Source organism: Myodes glareolus, chromosome 1 (genome assembly GCF_982192425.1).
Source record: "Myodes glareolus chromosome 1, mMyoGla1.1, whole genome shotgun sequence".
Taxonomy (NCBI): Eukaryota; Metazoa; Chordata; class Mammalia; order Rodentia; family Cricetidae; genus Myodes; species Myodes glareolus.
In genome coordinates this window covers 128,892,337-128,911,528 of record NC_142026.1, presented here as the reverse complement: position 1 = coordinate 128,911,528, position 19,192 = coordinate 128,892,337, and the positions used below count along the sequence as shown (strand labels likewise).

General features: G+C 44.2%; 1 protein-coding gene across 4 annotated transcripts in view; it reads right to left on the bottom strand.

Annotated features, from left to right (window-relative positions):
* Positions 1–1,765: 1,765 nt before the first annotated feature.
* Esr1 (estrogen receptor 1) overlaps positions 1,766–19,192 on the bottom strand; it is a 367,895-nt gene continuing 350,468 nt past the window's right edge. For all 4 annotated transcript variants that reach the window (XM_048419867.3, XM_048419877.3, XM_048419859.3 and 1 more), the window contains 2 exons: positions 9,175–9,358; positions 1,766–6,192 (listed from right to left, as the gene is read on the bottom strand). In XM_048419867.3, the coding sequence (XP_048275824.1) occupies positions 5,958–6,192; positions 9,175–9,358 (419 nt within the window). In that variant the 3' untranslated portion in view covers positions 1,766–5,957. The remainder of the gene's footprint in view (positions 6,193–9,174; positions 9,359–19,192) is intronic.

Genomic DNA, 19,192 nt, shown 5'->3' with positions numbered 1-19,192 from the left:
CTGTGATAAACCTCAGTTTTGTTACCTACAGAGGAAGAACGATGGGAATTTTATTGTCAGGGTAAAGCTATACAGAACGCCAGGAAACAGGGAAGGAAGCAGAGGGAAGCAACCAACAAGTGGAAGCTCCGTGCAGGGAAGTGTGCACTATTTTACTCCCAGGGTAGGAAGAAAAATCGACTGTTTCCAAAGGGGAGGGAATTTCTTCCCACAGCACTTTGCTTAGTCACTGTCTGTTCCAAGCAAAGCGCCTCCTATGACAGTGTTCTCCCCACCCTTCCCTTCTCTTCCCTTCCCTTCTCTTTCCTTCTTCCCTTCCGTTCCCTTCTGTTCCATTCCATTCCCTTCTGTTCCCTTGCCTTCCTTTCCTTTCCCTTCCCTTCTCTTCCCTTCCATTCCCTTTCCTTCCCTTCCCTTCAACCCGGTGTCCTAGATAAGCTGTAGATAGATTTAGAAAAGCTATCTCTATCTTGAATGGACATTCATCCCGTGTTCTTATCTCTATTCATTCTGTAGTAATCACTTGAATCACATTGAGTGCTGCCATGAACATGAACTTGAAAGTAATTCCTTAATATACATAAGCCGCATAGTGAAGGACACAGAAATCTTGTCTTGCCCGAGTCATACATTCTGTATTTTCAGGAAAGCAAATCTAAACAAGGCAGTACTGAGTTTAAATGAAGCCCTAAACCTTAAGAAGGTATCTTGAGAATTGATCTTAAGTCAGTGTGTGAGCTGAATCAACTCTTGACCAGGCCTTACATACTCCATTGGAAGACGGCACTGCTCTGTAGACAGCCAAAGACTCATACTGTTGATGGGGTAGTGACCTGACAAGACCTCAGTGGAATTCTCAAGCAATTCCCATTCATTCCTTGGCAAGAAGGTTACTATATGGGAGGAAGGCTAGCCTCTTCAAGCTCTCTGATTCTCTGGCTTGCCATGTGATCCTTCCTGCCTTTGCTCCTACTATGACAGCATCTGCCATGATGCTATTGTCCCAGATACTACCACACTGTTTAGAGTCTCGACCTTCAGAACTGTGAGCTAAGTAAACTTTACTTTGTTAGTTACTTGGCCTCCAGTATTTTGGTGCAGCAATGCAAAGTGGGTCCAACACTTTACCAGTCAAGAAACTGGGGCACACAGGACTTTCCCGTCCAAGGTCACATAGCGAATGGAAGGATGAGGGTTTCGGTTGAGCGAGCCCACTGCAGAATGTGCGCACACATGGTGTTGCCTTCCAGCATGTCAGAATCGCCTTTTATGGTGTAATCATAGAGATGACATATAAAAGGGATCTTGCAGGTAGCTCTGAGATGGAAAAGGAGTCACAAAATGGAAACCAGGGCTAGGATGGATCTGTCACCTTGATTTGCCTTCACAATGGGGGAGAGATTTTTGAGGCAATTATTTTCATGTTAGAACATGCATCCATCCATTTATCCATTTATAATAATCTCCCCAAAGCTCTCCCTTAGTGAATACCTCACATGATCCTCACACGTATCCCATACAAACAAAATGTTGATTGACAGTGATACTAAGACTTGCAGGCTATGGAGCTCTGAACTGAGGCTGAGCCACCCCAATATGGGTATCGCTACCCCTGAACTTGGTGCCGGGTAAATGGGAAGGTCTTGCCATTTAGATTCACTGTGATCTCTCCATATCTTCGAATCGCTTTTCATTTTCTGTGCTCAGCAATGAACTATTAGCAAAGAACAAAGCATTAAAAAAAAAACCACAAGAACACAACCTGTTGCCTTTATTTTTTTATTTGAACATCAAATACATTGAGAAGATGGTTTACAGGTGCTTGAGCATCCCACTGGATTCTTTACTGTTTCAAGGTGCAAAAGAGGCTTACAAGTGTGTTTCATTAAACAAAGCAAAGCTGCGACAAAACAGGAACCACACCAATATCAGTGCGCATTAGTAGAAGAATGTATCCGTCCATCACACACAGCTGGACGCTGTGTCTTGCCCCCGAAAACAACAGCTCTACACTGAAGAATATGCAGAGCACACAGAGCATCGTTTGTATGCTGCGAAAGAACAGAAACTGGCAGAATGTCACTTATGAATTCAAGTCTCGATGACCAATGACCTCTCCGTGAATGCAAAGGGGTCCATGTCTCAGGCACCTTCTCGTGGGATTGCAAGTTATTTCCAGCTCTGTACAAAGACACTAAAGATAGGTTTGGAACACGGCAGCATTTACATATCTTAAAAAGTTCAGGCACATTTGGATGCAAAAGAAAGGGGGAAAAAAGCAAATAGAAATTTCTCTTAAATCTCTGAAAGACGGTGCAAAATTGAAGTGCCATAATCAAGACAACAATCACTTAGAAAATGAGTTTAAAGGACCTTAAACGAGACCGTACTTTACATGGAATAGATATGAAGCTAGAAATAGAGCGTATCGCACTAAGGAAAGGATAGAGATTTGGGACCACAGTTAAATGTGTTTGCTCCAGTTGAAAGGGGGTACATTTTCATGGAGTTAATCTAGGAAGTGCGCAGTGTATGCTGGATCAACCTCCTAAGACTTGCACCAAAGAGAATCATGGTTGCCACGTGAGCTACTGTATGACTCTATTTGCCTTGAAAAGACTTAGGCTCCCCAAGCAGATCTGACTGTGAATATTAGACATTACTATGGTCCTGGTGGTCCTTCTCAGTACATCTCAGTTGCAAAGTAGGCATAGGGAAGGATTTGTGATTGACTTCACGCAGGGATATGGGTGGAGTCACCCATATCAAACCGATGGCTGAAGTCAATGACCAATGTGTAAGACTTCAAAGTGTGGACATCGTAATGTGATTAAAAGGAAATTATTAAGTAACTTACTTGTTCAGTCCTCCCAAAGGCAAAAGATATGTCGTGGAAAAACATATCTGCAATGGTACCAGGGAAATCTATCAAAGTTGGCACTTCCTTGGGGACTGGATTTTGTCTCCTACATTGATAGGGTCTTCTCTTTGGACGACCAGAATCAAGTCGGCAAGCTAAGCGATGGCTAAAAGAAACTCAGGCAGACCCTTGCTGTGTTATTCTTTGGATTTCACTGCTGCCGCCACCCTTCCTCAGAACTCAAGCCGATGTTTGGGAAAGGGCTGTCATTGGAGCTAGCTACTACTTTCCTACAGTGCAGGCAGAGGTGAAATTCTGAAACCTGGGGCACAGTCAAGGTGCCAGGATACTTTCTGAACTCTCTAGCCCCATTTCCTCTGTTCTTCAAATTCCTAGATCTATGATCCCACCGCATCCCAACGCTCTACATAGATCATGGCTTTCCAAGTTTACATTGTCTCCAGGTGGGAGGAAAGGACAGGTCTGACCCTCTGGCATGTCCCCAGTGCCCCAACACGACAGCAGCTGAAATCTCAACCACTCAAAATTGGCACTTCAGAGAAGGTTAAAAGAGATTTCCAAACATGGTCTGAAAGTCATGGGCTAACACTTCAGCTGTCTGGCTGTTCTCTGCCCATTTCAAATGTATTATCATAACATGAATACAAACATAGTAGATGGATAATACAAGACCCTCCACTAGAGTATTGTTTGGATTTAGCTGGTATTACATCATCTAACGTTCTAGAAGTTTTTTTTAATATTTTTGTTTTTATTTTTGTAAAAGAAAATCTCAGTATAAACATTAAAAAGAACCCACTGACCCACTAGCTACTGTCCAAAAATATTACTACTGATATTTTGGTAAAAGCAAAATTAGCTGCCCTGAATAATTTTTCTTATCAGGCATAATCTCTGCTACATAAGATTGTCTATCATTCAACATCCAACAATAGGCATACGAATTAGTGCTATTTTGTCTACTGTGGATACAAAAGTTGATATGAAATGTGATCTTCATTTAAATGAAAACCACCAGGCTTTAGGCATTAGTAACTGTATACATGACATGGTAGCTTGAACAGCCTACGAACAAAACCTAAATACTTTTCCCTTGGTTTTTGCGATGTTTAACCCAGTCAAATTAAAACTCAGAACAGAACTATTACATTCAATTGTCTGATAAACAAGCAATTCAATTTCAAAAAAAATATATTATACTATATAAGGTGCTTCTTAAACAAATACAAACAAAAGAACTACGTTCTTTAACATATTCTTAAAGCAGATAGATAAAATTATCCCAGAATTTGATGCACAAATATGAGAAATAAAAAAGAAGAAGAAAAAAACATTGGCCCTCCCAGTTTCCCAGTTCTTTGGTAGTTATTTAGCTGGGAGGCCATAAATTAATGGAACCCACCATTCCAAATAGGACAGACCAAGAGAAGCCTAGCCATTCACCTGGGTTGTTGGCTAACATATCACCTCTCGATGGAGTTCAAATTGATATAGATCATAAGTCAGAGAAGGAAACCACACTTTCATTTTGGTTAAGAAAAGGAAATAATCCTTAGTTTCACTAGAGAGGACAACACCGCATGGGCTGTGACTGGCTGTGGCCGGCATAAGCCTGTCTTTTTACCCCCTTGGTCAAAGTACTCTCAGGCCCAGTTCCGGTTTCATTCTCTGGCTTATGAAGTTTAAGAACATGAGCTGTGGGGAGGGAGGGATTTTTCTCCCCAAGACCACACCAGCTGGCTTTTGGATGAGTCCGGAGTACTCAAGGACACTCTAGTCTGAGCAACCCCCAGCAGTTGGAGTCGTGAGTGCTCCGAGACCTTGCCCCCATGCCTCCCCCAAGCTCCTGGAGGAACTGCAGGAACATTAAACCATCAGCTGTCGCCTCTTCCAATCAGGCCCATACCGGAAATGAAGAGGCAACCAGTCAGTGGATCCCAGGGTGGGCAGCCCTGCTGTGCATGGTTGTGAAGGACACCCTGGGAACCTGGGAAATTGCTGCCTATGGCCAGGTCTTTCTATACTTTTCTCCCAGTTTCTTTGTTAGTTTCCTTCTTATTCAGACTCCTTCTGAGTCACAGTCATTGTAATTGATTATTTGTACCCCCCCATAACCAAGAATAAAACTAAGTAAAACAAAAGGTATAGCCAGGGTGTAGGTTCATTGTAACTGCCCTTGGTTGCTCTGCATGGGGACAATTCAGGGCAATTCTCACAGGGAGAAGACAAGGAGAGCATCCTCTGCTGATGAATTCTAGATTCACCAAAACAGATACCCAAGTCACTTTTACTGCAAGCCCCAGGGGTAGAAGGCTACTATAAAATGAAAATAAAATAAAATCCAAACATCCTATAGCCCTCCTGTCATGATGCTATCTAAAACTGACTTACTGGTTCCCACAAGTTGTGGGAAAGTAAGAATTATCTAGAATCCATGACCTGGGGACAATGCTCAGCAGTTGACACTTTAGAAGCCAGAAGGTGCAGTGGATTAAGTTAGCAGGGATTGACTGCGTGAATCTCCCTTCCCTGCATATGTCTTGCATTCCCATAGGAGCTCAAGATTTCCCTTTAATTAAGTCAAACGTTACTATAGGAATAAGAGGGTACATTAAGGAATCCATGAGATAGCTCTTCCCAAGGCTTCAATTAAAGGAGCCACTCCAAAATCTTTGTTGAGGCTTACTCTTGGAGCCATTCCAAAGGTGAAATGGAGCCATTTTTCAGAGGTGAAATGTTTACTCCCTAGGCTTGGGTCTCAACTAGTAGCTTTGATGCAGTTACCTCAATTCGATCTCAGACTATAAGAATCTTCAGACTCAGTGATGTAGCAAAAGGGGAAAGATAGCTGTTACCAAGAATTAGCCCTGGGAATCCCTTTTGGCTGTTCCCAACAGAAGACATGCCACTAAGAACTGAGCAAGCAAATGAACGGCCACTCCCACTAGAAAGCCACTGGTGGCGGATGCATGCCAGGGTGTATGCAGGAGACAGAATTCTGCTTAAGTGATAGACAACATGGGTAAAATGTGGCAGGGATTCTCAGAGCCTGGGGCGGGGGAGAGCCCGGAAGCTCTCAGATCGTGTTGGGGAAATTCTCTGCTTCGGAGGGGTTGTAGTAGGTTTGTAAGAAATCTGCTGAGGTGGAGCTGGTGGTGGTCAGCTGGCTCTGGCTGGGTTCTTCTAGGGAGACCCCCATGCGACTGGCTGGGGCGTGTAGGCGGTGAGCATCCAACATCTCCAGCAGCAGGTCATAGAGGGGCACAACGTTCTTGCATTTCATGTTGTAGAGATGCTCCATGCCTTTGTCACTGGAGGAGAGGGGACACAGAGAGAAGCAGGTTAGACCACAGCTGGAACCCAGGATGGGAAATTCCTTGGAGGATGAAGTGAGAAACTCCAAAGGCACTTGGGAGCCAATCTTTCTGCCTATTAGAGATTCATCTTAGGATGGCATCTGGAGGACCTGAGGGGCTTCAGAGACTCAGGACTCATGCCCATGTATTATCCTTTCCTTATCCTATAAGGGCACCCTACCCCCACCATCACACTCTTCCTCCGGCTTCTTTTAGTGGGTTTTCTATTGCAGTTTCCTCTCTATAATGGTTTATCTTGCATGGCAGCTTGACAAGATCTAGGTATCTGTGAATGTCTATGAGGTCATTTCTAGAGTGCACTAGTTGATGCTGGAAGACCCACCCTAACCTTGGAAGCATCATTCTATGGGCCAGGGTCTTTGCCAACATTTGTCAATGGCCTCCTATATCGAATTTTTTATGCAGGCTCTCTGAGGACCGAATGACCTGCCTTCATCTCCCTCACAGAGAACGCCTTGTCTGTCATCTTGAACTGACTAACTCTCTGTCACCGGTCTTTGAGTTGCTCTTTAGTGGAACTGAGACCTACAGTGACCTAGAGAATCTGAGCATGCTGTTTCCTCTTCCTGGGTGCATTTCCATGGAATCTTCAAAGGCCTCTTTTGTCCAAGAGACCTCTGTTGCCCCATGGTAATGGTACAGCCCCTATTGCTCAGGTGTTTTCTTCTGCATTGCCCCATCTTCTACCATAGCCCAGGGCAGTAAATGCTGCTCACACCTAGGAACAGTGGAGAAAACAGGAAGACAAGGATGTAGGCAAATGGCATTTCTCTTGTGCCTCTTTGTTCTCCCAGGCAGGTAGGCAGTAGAGGTAGGAAGCCATGACACTCTCATGGCTTGAAATTTTCTTTCATAAGAAGCATGTACCTGGGTGTGATGGAACACACCTGCAATCCTAGTGCATGGGAGTGGAACTGGGTAAAAATTGAAAATTCAAGGCTATCCTAAGCTATGTGGCATTTTCCAGGGTAGCTTCAACTCTACAGTGAGAACACGTTTCACAAGACTACGGTAAGGTATATCATGTATATCATGAACAGGCAGAACTTAGAGAATGTCCTAATCAATACTTACGTCGACAGTGGTAACAAGCCAGTCCAGGTTTGAGCAGTGCCACAAAACACATGAGAACCATTAAGAACCGAAATCCAACCTCAATTACATGTTTAAGGGTTATTTTATTTTGTTTTGCCTTTTAATTTAAAGCACTGTTGATGTAAAGTGCCCCAGCTCTGCTGCTGTCTTTCTCCTACACTCTAATGAATCACATTTACAGTCTGAGGAAATCTTGTATTAAATTATTTATGTTACAACCCTAACACATGGCTAGGGCCAAGCTAACCAAACAAGAATTCTGTGATTCAGACTGGCTACAGGCAGTCAGTCTGTAGGAAAACAGAATTTTGCATAAGGCATATGTATATGTATGAACATCACAGAGAGAATAGAGAGAGTCTGAAAGCTCTCAGTAAAATATTTGCCTCTCATTTGCATTTCACAATGACAAAGCTCTCTGCCGTACCTCCTGTGTTACACTGCCAGGAAAACTAGGCACGGCTGGTACTTATTGCAAAGGTACTTGGTGTTAACTAAACAGGTTTGTTAATACTGACAAGGCAAGCACAAAATGCATTTGGAAAGTCATGGATTTTATCAACTAAAAGCACTCATAGGGGTCATGTGGCTCCTATTAATTCCTCAAAGAATAAGTCATCATGTTTTCCTCAATGCGAAACTCAGTCTCTCAGCCAGGTATTTTGACAGGGGTATGTTCTTCTGAACCATTCTCTGCGACCCTCTCTAGGACACCATCAGAAGTTGTTGAAGGATTGGGCATGCTTCCCCTGAATGTGAACATCTGCTTGTGGCCCACTACCTAGAATTTGGGACTTACATCTTGACTTGCTTAGCTGATGAGACATTATCAGACATGACATAATTAAATCATTGCAATGTCCTTGATCAAATGGACTGGCTTTCTTGTGCCTCTACTGATACTAACTAGAACATGTCCTAGTTAAGTTGGGGGTACAAGAAGAATGGTATTCACAAAGCAGAGTCACCTGGCCCAATTGTAGGTCTGGGGCTTAGTGCAGGAACCTGTGTTTCGTGGAGGTGGAAGTGAGCCCCGCCGAGACCCTCCAGAGACACCCAGTCAACCTGCAGCCAGCAGTGAGGCTGCACGAATCACCTGAAGAATAGCCACTATGTCATGGCTTCAATTATGAAGGAGTCCCAGGAATATGACTAAAAGGGACTTCATCACCAGGAATAACATAAACAAAACAAAGGGTGACAAACTCTTATCCAAAGCAATAGGAAACCCCTGGAAGGATTTAAATAGGGGGATGATATGATCTTGCTTGATTTCAAAGTGAGTTCTCTGCCTGCTTCAAAGGGGATGCAATAGAAAAGATGGATGTGACGAAACATGCTATGTGATTGCAGAAATGGCTGATGGTGTCTTGGATTAGCGGAAAGGCCATGGAAGGGACAAGAAGGCTGTGGCAGCTGTGGATGCATCAGTGTTGGCTCTGTGTGAGTTTTTTAGCCCAGGGATCTCTCATTCAGCATCCCCTGGTGTAGGTCACTAGGGGGTAATGCCAGAACCGTAACAGATGTGCCTGATGCCTTGAAAGATGGCTCATGCTCACTGACACCCTTCAGTTGACCTCCTCTCACCATCCAGTGAGCATTGCGTTTGCTTCAAACCACCAGCACATATCATTTCTTCTAGGGTACCTCTCTGATGCTTGTGTGTCACCCCAGGGTCTATGGCCCTCTTCTGTCCTCCCTTAGCCTTTCAAGTCAGATATTCGTCTTAGAGCACTTTGTCTATTCAGTTAGTATCCTGTACTATATCAGCTGTCACACATTCTCAGTCAGCATCTTTTGTACCTTCTGTGGGATCCTCACCTCATGTGCCGGATGTGGGAAAGAATGAGAAGGAACTGGGCCAGACGACGATGCTGCTGCTGCAGAGTCAGGCCAGCCTTGGCCATCAGGTGGATCAAAGTGTCTGTGATCTTATCTAGGACGCGGTGGATGTGATCCCTCTCTTCCAGAGACTTCAAGGTGCTGGACAGAAATGTGTACACTCCTGAATACACACAGAGAAAAAGAGAGTTAAAGAGGACACAGTCATGGAGACAGAAGAATCGTGGGATGCCACGCCAAGCAGGGAGCTTTCTTTGACAGCAGTAGAACAATGAGGACACAGTGGATACATTGGACACCAAAAAATGGTGTGGCATTCTGAATGAACATGCACGTCTTCCAGTCTCAAGAAGCCAGGAAAGCCTCTTGTGTCTCAAGATTCTCCAAGAAGGACCATTAACCTTGCAACCATAATGGGAACACTGAGCATCTCTTCTTGGGCAGAGCTCACATCAACATGTATTTCTCATTCAGTGCTTATCACAACCCCATGGGAAACCATCATGGCTTCTTTGGAGGGGCAGAGAGATGTTCTACCTACTAAGAGAACTCAAGTGGTATATTGGGGTCCTTAGGCTTCACCTAGTATGCCTACTCTGCTTATGGTAATGATGGGCAGACTGTCCTCTAGGAAATACAGGATACCCCTTATAAGTTTCATAAGGAGTTATGTGCAATTGGCTAAGTGATTAAAAGGTAATTTCTTGAGGTAGAAGGTTCTGCAAAAGGTAGGCTGGGCGGAGACCTTCATGGTGTTCTGTTCCTCTGACCAGCACAGTCTCAAGCTAGGCAATCAGAGACCCCCTCTAACGGTGCAATTTTGGGATAGGAGATGCTTAATGGGATCCTGTACATGGTGCTTAACTGCCCTCCTGTGAGCTGCAAACCCCTGTCTTACCAGGAACCCAGCAACAACAGGCAGAAGAAAGAGCTACATACATGGGAAGTAAAGAAAGAAAGAAGAAGTGATGGGAAGGTGAAAGGAAAGAGGAAGGGAGGCAGGAATGGAGACACCATGAAAAGAGAAGATGAGAGAGGAAGGAGATGGGTAGAAACAGGAGAAATGGGAGATGGGAGAAGAGAGCAAGGGGAAAGATGAAATGGGAGAGAGACGGGTGAGAGAAAAGAGAGGGAAGAGAAGAAAAAGCAGGAAAGGAAGAAGGAGGGGGAGGGGGGAAAGGGAGAAGAAGGAGGTAAGGGGGAGGAGAGATGAGGTGATGGAGGAGGGAGAAGAGGAGAAGAAAAAGGGGGAGGGAATAAGGAGGGAGGGATGAGGAGAGGGAGGAGGGAGAGGAGGGGAAGAAGAAGGGGGAGGGAATGAGAAGGAGGGAGGGGTGAGCAGAGCAAGGAGAGAGAGGAGGGAAATAAGAAGAAAAAGAAGGGAGAGGAGGGGGAAGAGGGGGACAAAGAGAGGGGGAGGGGTGAGGAGGAGGGGGAGTAGAGGGAGGAAGAGATCCACAGTTTCAATCACTGGTCTTCCTGTGTCTATTCTTTTGCCCTTAGTGTTTTCACAGTCTACCTCCTAACAGGTGAGACTACAGATTCCCTCTTCGCTTAAGATCTTGTGAGTTGTGTTTCTGTCACTTGCAGTAGGAAGAGGGATGACAATCAGAACAGGCTGTGAGATCAACCTGGGTCCAAGGACAAGAGAAGGGAAGGGGAGGTGAGGAAGGCTGAAAACCAAGGGAAGACAGGATGGAGCAGTGTGCTCTTGACTTTTCTCTCAACTCAACTCTCCCTTGCCCTTGGCAGTAAACTCCTCCAGCCTAAACACATCCCCTTAGGGGTGCAGGTGACGCAGGATGACCACCCGGGCTCTGGTAACACAGTGGCGTGGCTTCATTCTCTCTCTGCTCACCCCACCGAACCATTCACAACTGATTCTCCTGCTGCTCAGACACATCAGCACCGTCACATTAAAGGCTCCTGGGTGTTAGCGCTCCCCGACTTTAATGCTTATGTGACCAGTGGCAGCCGACACTGCAGCCTGAGAGTTGAAACACGAAGGAAACACCCACACTGGGGAACTCATAGTAAACAGCTGTAATTGCTCAGAGTAGAAAATGGCCTGTGTTGAAAACAAACAAAACTACAAGACTGGCCCTTCACTTGGCTGGTGTGGGTCTCAGGGGAATCACACAGCTCCTGGCACCGGCAGGCACATTGATCCACAGCAGATACTGCAAAGAATCCCAAGCAGGCAGATGCTCCAGAAACAGTAGATAAATTATAAAGCCAATCCTAACCTTCATTGTTCTGAGCCATTGCCTCCTTAAACACCCATGGCGTTTTAATCTTGGCGGTCTATGTCCAGCTTTTGAGTGGACTCCTTGTTCTCTGGCTGTTGAATGCTGCACACTCACCTGTAGCTCGAATTGCCCACCATCTGCATTTTAATGCTAGCCCCTTCTTGTTCTTTAAACGTTAAAGTCTGAAAGTTCACTTCCTTAACCTGTAATTTTTATGCTACAAAGAAAATGAACCATTCCAATTGTAGAATTGAAAAGGAAGAAATGGGGACAAAAATTGGGACTTTTTGGAAATCGTTTAAATGATATGGATGGGTCACATCCTTTCACTAACGGCGTCACTGTGGGCAGTCAGGTTAGATTGAAGAGTCCAATGTTTTTGACTCATCCTGTCACCTAATATAGCCCACCTTGCCTGGGTTGTTGATGGCAGCTCTTTATTGTGCTCAGAGAGCTGCATGGGTGAGAATCGCATTAAGGACTCACCAAAGGAAGTCACGCTCAAGTCTCTGGTGTGTGCTCAGAGCAAACCCTCTTAGGGGTAACACTGCTAATTGCTTTCGGTGTTAGGGTCCAGGTCGAAAGCCTTGTGTCCACGCCAGAGTTTTCTCCCAGCCTGCCTCTCATTATCTCTTTTTAATTTAATTTTTGTCTTATTTGATCTTTATTTAGTGAAGGTATAATTTAATAAGGTGTGATTGTAGAGTGTTGAAAAACATTCCAGTTTAATGCTACCATCCAGATCAAAGTCGAAAACATCTCACCCACCACCAGAAAATCCTTTCCACCAGAAAATCCTTTCTGCACTTTTTCACGCAAATGAAGCCACGTGTCCTTACCCAGAACATCCACTCTTCTGCTCACGCCAATGCTCTCAGCCTTGTACATGAGGGGCCTGCGAGCATCGCCCACCATTTTAACAATCTTATTTTTATTCTTATCATTTTGCTAGTTGCCATCCGATTAATGTTGTAAATTGCTTTATTTAAAAAAAGAAATTCTGAAGCTGTGGTGGCCCCTCAGCCCTAGAATAAGAAGTTAACATTCTGCATTTCATTAGGCCTCTCTTTGTTCCCCAATGCACTATAATGTGTAATGTTTCGAAAAGCCACAGACAAGACACGAGTGTGAATGCCTGAGACGAAACCAGTGTACATCTTAGAATCCACCTGAACTTTGCTCTCCATCTGAACCTCTTATGAAACCTCTCTGTCACACACAGAAAAGAATATGCTTCACACACACCATTTTTAAAGAAAAAAATTACATACATTGCCTGAGAAACAGGCATTAGCAGAGGCCCTGTAGTCTATTTTGTGTGTTTCCTTATCAGGCTCTCTCCTTCTTCCTAGGCAATGCTAGTATTAAAATTTTACTTTCCATGTTCTTCTCCTTCAGCATTACTGCAATGTGTATTCATGAACCACATACACATACATAGTTATGTATACATGTTATTTCCGAAAATTGTTACATTCTATACTTAAGCATTGTGATTTACCCACAGTACATTCTAAAGATTTTATTTACAAAGATAAAGAAATTACCAGGCTATGTCCTGCCTAAGTTCTATGGGGACTGGTAACAAAGAAAGAGTGTGTCCATCAGAAAATGAAGCAAGTGTCTGTTGTAATGAGGCTGCTTGTTGGTTCCCAGCTGCTCGTCCCCAAAATAATCACACAGAAACTATATTATTACTATCTACTCTTGAACTCCATCAAAGACTTCAGAAGGATATAATATTACCTAAGTTAATAGGTAATTAATTGTAAGCAGCTTCCAAAACTCTAGAATTAACAGAGACATCTTGCTACCTGGACAGTTACCCAAAATTCTTCTGTACTGTTGGGGCATCCTTCTTCAGCCTACAGGTCTATAGTATCCAGTAGACTTTCCCATGAAGCAGAAAATTTCAAAGGCAGTTCCATCTATATTTGAAGTTTGTCACTCACTTCCTTCTGTGTACTACAGAATGTCTGGCAGACTCTTTCATGTAGCAGGAACCCCAAAGGACCATCTCACCTTTAGGCAAGTTCAGCAGTCATTTCTCTTAGGGTTCTGCATGTCCAATTCATCAAGCAGTCCAGACAAGAGCAGTTTCTTGCCCAAATGGCTAAAAGACTCCATGAGGAGCCTCTTCAATGCCCATCTTCCTCTTGAAGTAGCTTGGTGCTGTCAGGAGCAGATGTGTCTCATTGTCATGAAAAGTCCTAAATTCTTAAGGCATTTTAAATGCCATATTCTGTCTTTGACTTTGACATAGTCTTTGAAAGGTTTGAAGAATGCCTATTCATCTGAAATACATTTCTGTACATCTAGAAAGTATAACTAACATAACTGCAAGCTTGACTGTTAAAATTACCTATTAACCTATATTTCTTAATTATACATTACATTTCTAAATGAGCTACACAAACACAATACCTAAATCAAGATCAGAAATATGCATATAACAAAGTTGACCTTAAATTTGCATCCATAGATCAAGATCCATACCAAAGCAAATCTCTACAGCAAGTGTCCAGTGGCAATGGGGTTGGCTTGGGAACTGCAGGTGGCACGGGGGTGTGCCTTGGTGGACTGGAGTTGGCCCGAGCTCCCCATGGCTCTGCCTTCGAGGTTTATCCTGTGTGTAATCACCCACACCACTGTCTTGTCTCCTAGAAGTCTTCCCACAGGATGGATGTCCTGGGAACCTGCCCAGCCTCAGACGCTGAGTTAGTCCAAATTGAGTGATGAAATTTCCACCTACTTCCTTTTCTGGTATGACCTCAGATGTTGATTTCATCCTACAGTAACCCTCTTTTGTTCAAGAAAACCTCAAAACCTACCATTTAATAGTTTGGGGGTTCTTGCCAAGGGAGGTAGCACCCACACATTGCTTCTCTCCCCACTGTGCACTAAGTGGTGAAGCACACTTGTTCTGAACTTCAGCAAATCCCAGGGTCAGCAGTTTGGTGAGTTTTTAGTTAGTTAGTTAGTTAGTTTTGTTTTATTTTTTCAGTGTGGGGGTGGGGCAAAGATGTGATACTTCAGCTGTGCAAGCCAAGTTTTCTTTTGGGCTGCCAAGTCTGGGTTCTCCACAATGTGCATGCTTGCCTGGGATCCTGTCCTCAGCAAGCACCTGTTGAGAACCTTCTGTAGCTCATCATGATGTTATCTGACAGGGATTCCAAGTTTTCTTTCCCTTGAAGAGTTAATATTTTAGGAGTAGCGTATGGAAAGCAAATTTTCTTCACGCAAACTCCCGGAATGAAGACCATTTCTCTGGGCCAGCCTGTTTTTCTAGCCCTGCTTTGGCACCGACTCAGCTTATCATCTCATCCCTGCCAGCATGTGCCTCCTAGCTGTGCAAATACCCTCTGAAACAAAAATACAGCCCTAGTTAAATGCCAATAATTGATAGCAGCCGCCATCATTCTTTTGGACTTTCCTGGAAAAACACAATCCCATGTTTGTTGATTGTTGCCCTTAAGGAGCTGTTTGAGAAACAAAAGCCTCTCGGATTCCCAGAATGCTTCAGGTGCTCTGGCAACCCCTGTGAATGAGCGTGAGCTCCACAAGGCTTCAGGTTTATCTGTCTCTCAGGTTGTTTCTGACACACTAGAGACAGCACCCCACTACTGCCAGAAGCCAGGGGTCAGTGTGCAGATGGGAAGAGCCTTCAGAAAGCTCAACAGGCTAGGCTTTTGTCACTTTGCAGTTGTGCCAACCCCAGAGATGGGGGCAGGGTTCTGTCTTCAGGCATTGTTGGCAGACCTGAACATATTCTGGTTGTGTTGTGACCCCTGGGAGAGACAGGAGGACTCTGCAAGAAATGTGGTAGTTGGAAAGAGTGACAGAGAAGCCACAAGGACACCCTCAAACGTAAGGGGAGTGTGTGTGTGTGTGATGTGTGTGTGTGAGTGTGTCTGTGTGTGAGAGTGTGTGGTATGAGTGTGTGTGTGTGTGAGTGTGTCTGTGTGTGAGAGTGTGGGGTGTGTATATGTGTGTGTGACTGTGTGTGAGTGTGTATGGTGTAAGTTTGGGTGTGTCTGTGTGTGGTGAGTGTGTGTGTGACTAAGGATTGAACTTTGGGCATCACACATGCTAGGCAAACACTCTGCTACTGAACTGTATTTTTTTTTTTTACATTTACCTCCTTTATCTTTTCTTGAGACAGGACTTCACCCAACTGCCCAGACTAGCCTCAAATTTACTCTGATGTCTAGACAAGCTAAAGCCTGGGAGCCTCCTGAGTAGCTAGGCTTATATGACTGCACTAGCAGGGCTGGCTAGAGATGCTGACACAATCTAACTTTTGCTCAGGCTCACAAGCTCTCAACTCTCCCCTTGTTCTACCAGCATTGGGCCTCACAGGAATACCCTTTCTATTTCCCAGCTGCTTCCCTCCCAGTGGAATCTTCTAGAAGACAGAGGAAGTCTGAAGCACACCCAACCCTGGATACACCCAGGAGGAAGCTTAGGCAACCCCTGGACTGCTGGCCTACACTGACATTGACCTCCGTTCATCTGACTGCTGGGGAGAAGACCATTGAGACCTTGGGCTTACCAGCTGCTGGAGGGCAAATCCTTCCAGCAAGGCAATCTTATTTGCTTTTCTCCAAAAGGAATAATGTAGTAGCTGACCTTGGGAGTAAGGCTCTTCAATGTATAGCAACTTGATTTACAAAAAAAAAAAAGCAGGGATGATTCAAAGGGAAATGATGGGAAAGAATATTAAGTTCAGAGGTGTAAGTCACCTGGACCAGGGCTGTCACTCAGCTGGGATCAGAAGGAAGTGGCAGTGTTCAAGGAAGACTAAACAATGTTGAGGTTTCCAGCAGAGAAGTGTCTCCATAGCCAAAGGCTTTTCTCAGAAATGCCTTGTGGCAGACCATAATATCATCGTCCTGGTTGGCTCTCTGCTTCTGTGATTGCGACTCTGCCTAGGAGGAGGACTATTCCTGATGGAATCTCTGATCAGTGTGGTGGTTTAAATGAGATGCTCCCACATAAGTCTCTGGCATTTGAATACTTGTCCCCTAGTTGGTAGCACTGCTCTTGGGGAGGCTGAGGAGGTGTGGTCTTGCTGGAGGGAGTACATCACAGAGGGCAGACAATGAGGGTGCAAAAACCCATGTGTGGTTTCAAGTGTGTTCTCCCTGATTCCTGCTTGTGGTTTGAGATGTGAGCTCTCAGCTGCTGTTCCAGCCATGGTGGCTGCCACCTGCTGTCTCCACCATCATGGATCCTAACTATCTGGAACCACAAGTCCCTTCAAATCCCTTTTGTAAGTTACCTAGGTTGTGCTATTTTGTTACAGGAACAGAAAGGCAACTAATATGGACAGTTTACTCAACAGCAATGTGGTGGCTGCTGTTACTCATCAAAATGGGCTATTCTAGATGTTCTGCAAAGTACAGGACAGTCCCAGGCAATAATCGCCCCCCCCCAAGCGGTACATCTCAGGAAAGTCCTGTTGAGTTAACACACTATAAATACAAATTTGAAGTCAAACATTTTGCAAAGACAACTAGGGGTCACAGGCAGAACACTTGACAAGCATGTTCAGGAACTTAAATTTGATCCTCAGTTACACACACTCTCTCTCTCTCATACACACACACACACACACACACACACACACACACACTTGAACCTGTTTTAAATGCCTTCACAAGACTGTATCAAAAGATATAGTACGCAGACCACTTTACAGGGAGGAAAGTTTAGATGGAACACATTTTTCCCAAGTCATTAAGAACTTCCTCAATGGGGAAGGGCCTCATGAAGACCCAACCTTAGCTAAGGAGCTACTGGCTGCTGGCGATGACAGGGGTAGCCAGTTTTCTTCAGTGGTATAGCTATGAGTAAAGCTACCGATGTTCTAGTAAATAACCCCATGCCTATGCCCATGCAAGTAATTCTAATTAAACTCGGTAGGTCATTAAAAAGGATATTGAAGTAAGAGGGGGGGAAAGAAAGTGTGGAACAATGAAAGGAGAATATGAAGGGGTGATGGTGCTTAAATATGATCAGAACATATTGCATACCTGTGTAAAAATTTTCAAGAATAAATTTAAAATACTTAATTTTAAAAAAGAGTGTTTGATGTACTTTTCTGTTTGGAGTAACATGTAAGCTCCCCAACTATACATTTACCTGAAGTTCTTTCAGTCACCGAACAGGTACTACAGACACAACTGAATTGGTTGTATAGATGTGTAGAGGAGATATTGACTTTTCTAAAGAAAATCGGAGTCAATGATTATAAAATACCAGACACAGATAAAATTGTGTTCTTGACTCCTATACATTCTTAAATAATTTTGTAAGATTGGGAGAAATCCATTTCATGAACAGTAAATACTGAGGATTGGGGGGTTCTTGTCTTTGTGTTTTATATCGGCTCTTTCTCCTCCTAAGCTCTATAAAACGGTGTTGCAGCCTAACTTTCTTTTTACAATCCATCATCTTGGCTCCATTGCTGATCTGCTCTCTAAAGCCCATTGAAGTTTGAGAAACCAATTGCCTGTACTGTAGTGGGATGTTAGGGTGCCATGTTAATTGTGTTCTGGCACCTACCTTCTAGCCTAATTAAAACCAGTCACCTCGACGTGGTGTCTTCTATGCAGCCTCAGTTGGGTTGAAAAGCTGTTTCTTTGTCATGTTTTTCTTTCACTGAAAACAAACTTATTTACCCTTCTTTTATAATATGCAGATAGGCTTTGCTTGGCTTTCAGGGTCCTATTCTGGTATCCAAATCTGGTACTGATTTATCGTGTCCTGTATTTCTTGGTAGAAAGCTCCACATTATTTCCAAATATTTCTCATGATAATCACAGTTAAAGACTACAAAAAATCCCAACCAACCAACCAACCAACCAACCAACCAAACAAACAAACAAACAAACAAAAACTTTTGCCAAGCATTGTATATCTGCCCTGGAGTGTATAACTATAGCACCTTATTTTAAGTGAGTTCAGTACAATTTCTCCTTTATAGAAGTTAAGAATGCGCACTGATTTACCTTCAAATCATGAATATCTTGAAATCTCCTGTGGAGTTTTACAAGAGGCAACACTTGCCTGGGCTCCATCAAAGTCTGATCATTTTGAGCCAAGGGTGGAGTCTGACATCTGTGCTTCAATAAAACTCAGCATTGGCAACTCCTGCACAGTCAGAATGATGAATCATATGACTGCCTTGGATTTTACATCTTGGGATCACCAAAAGGCTGAGCCTTGACAGCATGGGGTGCATCGCTGCTGTGTGAAGACTGTCCTATCACATACTCCGACTCTAAAGGGTGTCCTCTCTGTGCATGTTCTTGGCAGGGTACGCACCGCCTCTCCTTCCTTCCTTCCCAGTCATGACTCTTAGGCTAGAGCTATGTCTTAAGAAGCAACTCATTTAAGTGACAAAGTCTTCATTTCTCCCAGAGTCCCTGAAAAGACCTCGTAACAAGAGACCACACGCCTGAACTGCACACTGGTTTTCTCACACCATGGCTATTAGCACAGCCGATTTCTGGGTCTCTAAAAGTTGGGGGAGTTTTTCTTCACCAGCAATCAAGCAGGTCCCCAGCTGGAGAGAGCAACATGGGGAAGGGCTCAGTCCCCAGAACGGGTTTTCACCTCCCTCAGGTTCGCTTGCCAGCTCCAGGCTGTTTCACCCATGTTCTGATAAACTAGACAACAGTTGGGGCTCCCTTGCTTGGGTTTGATTTATAACCTCAAGTGGCCCACATAACTCAGGAAAATGA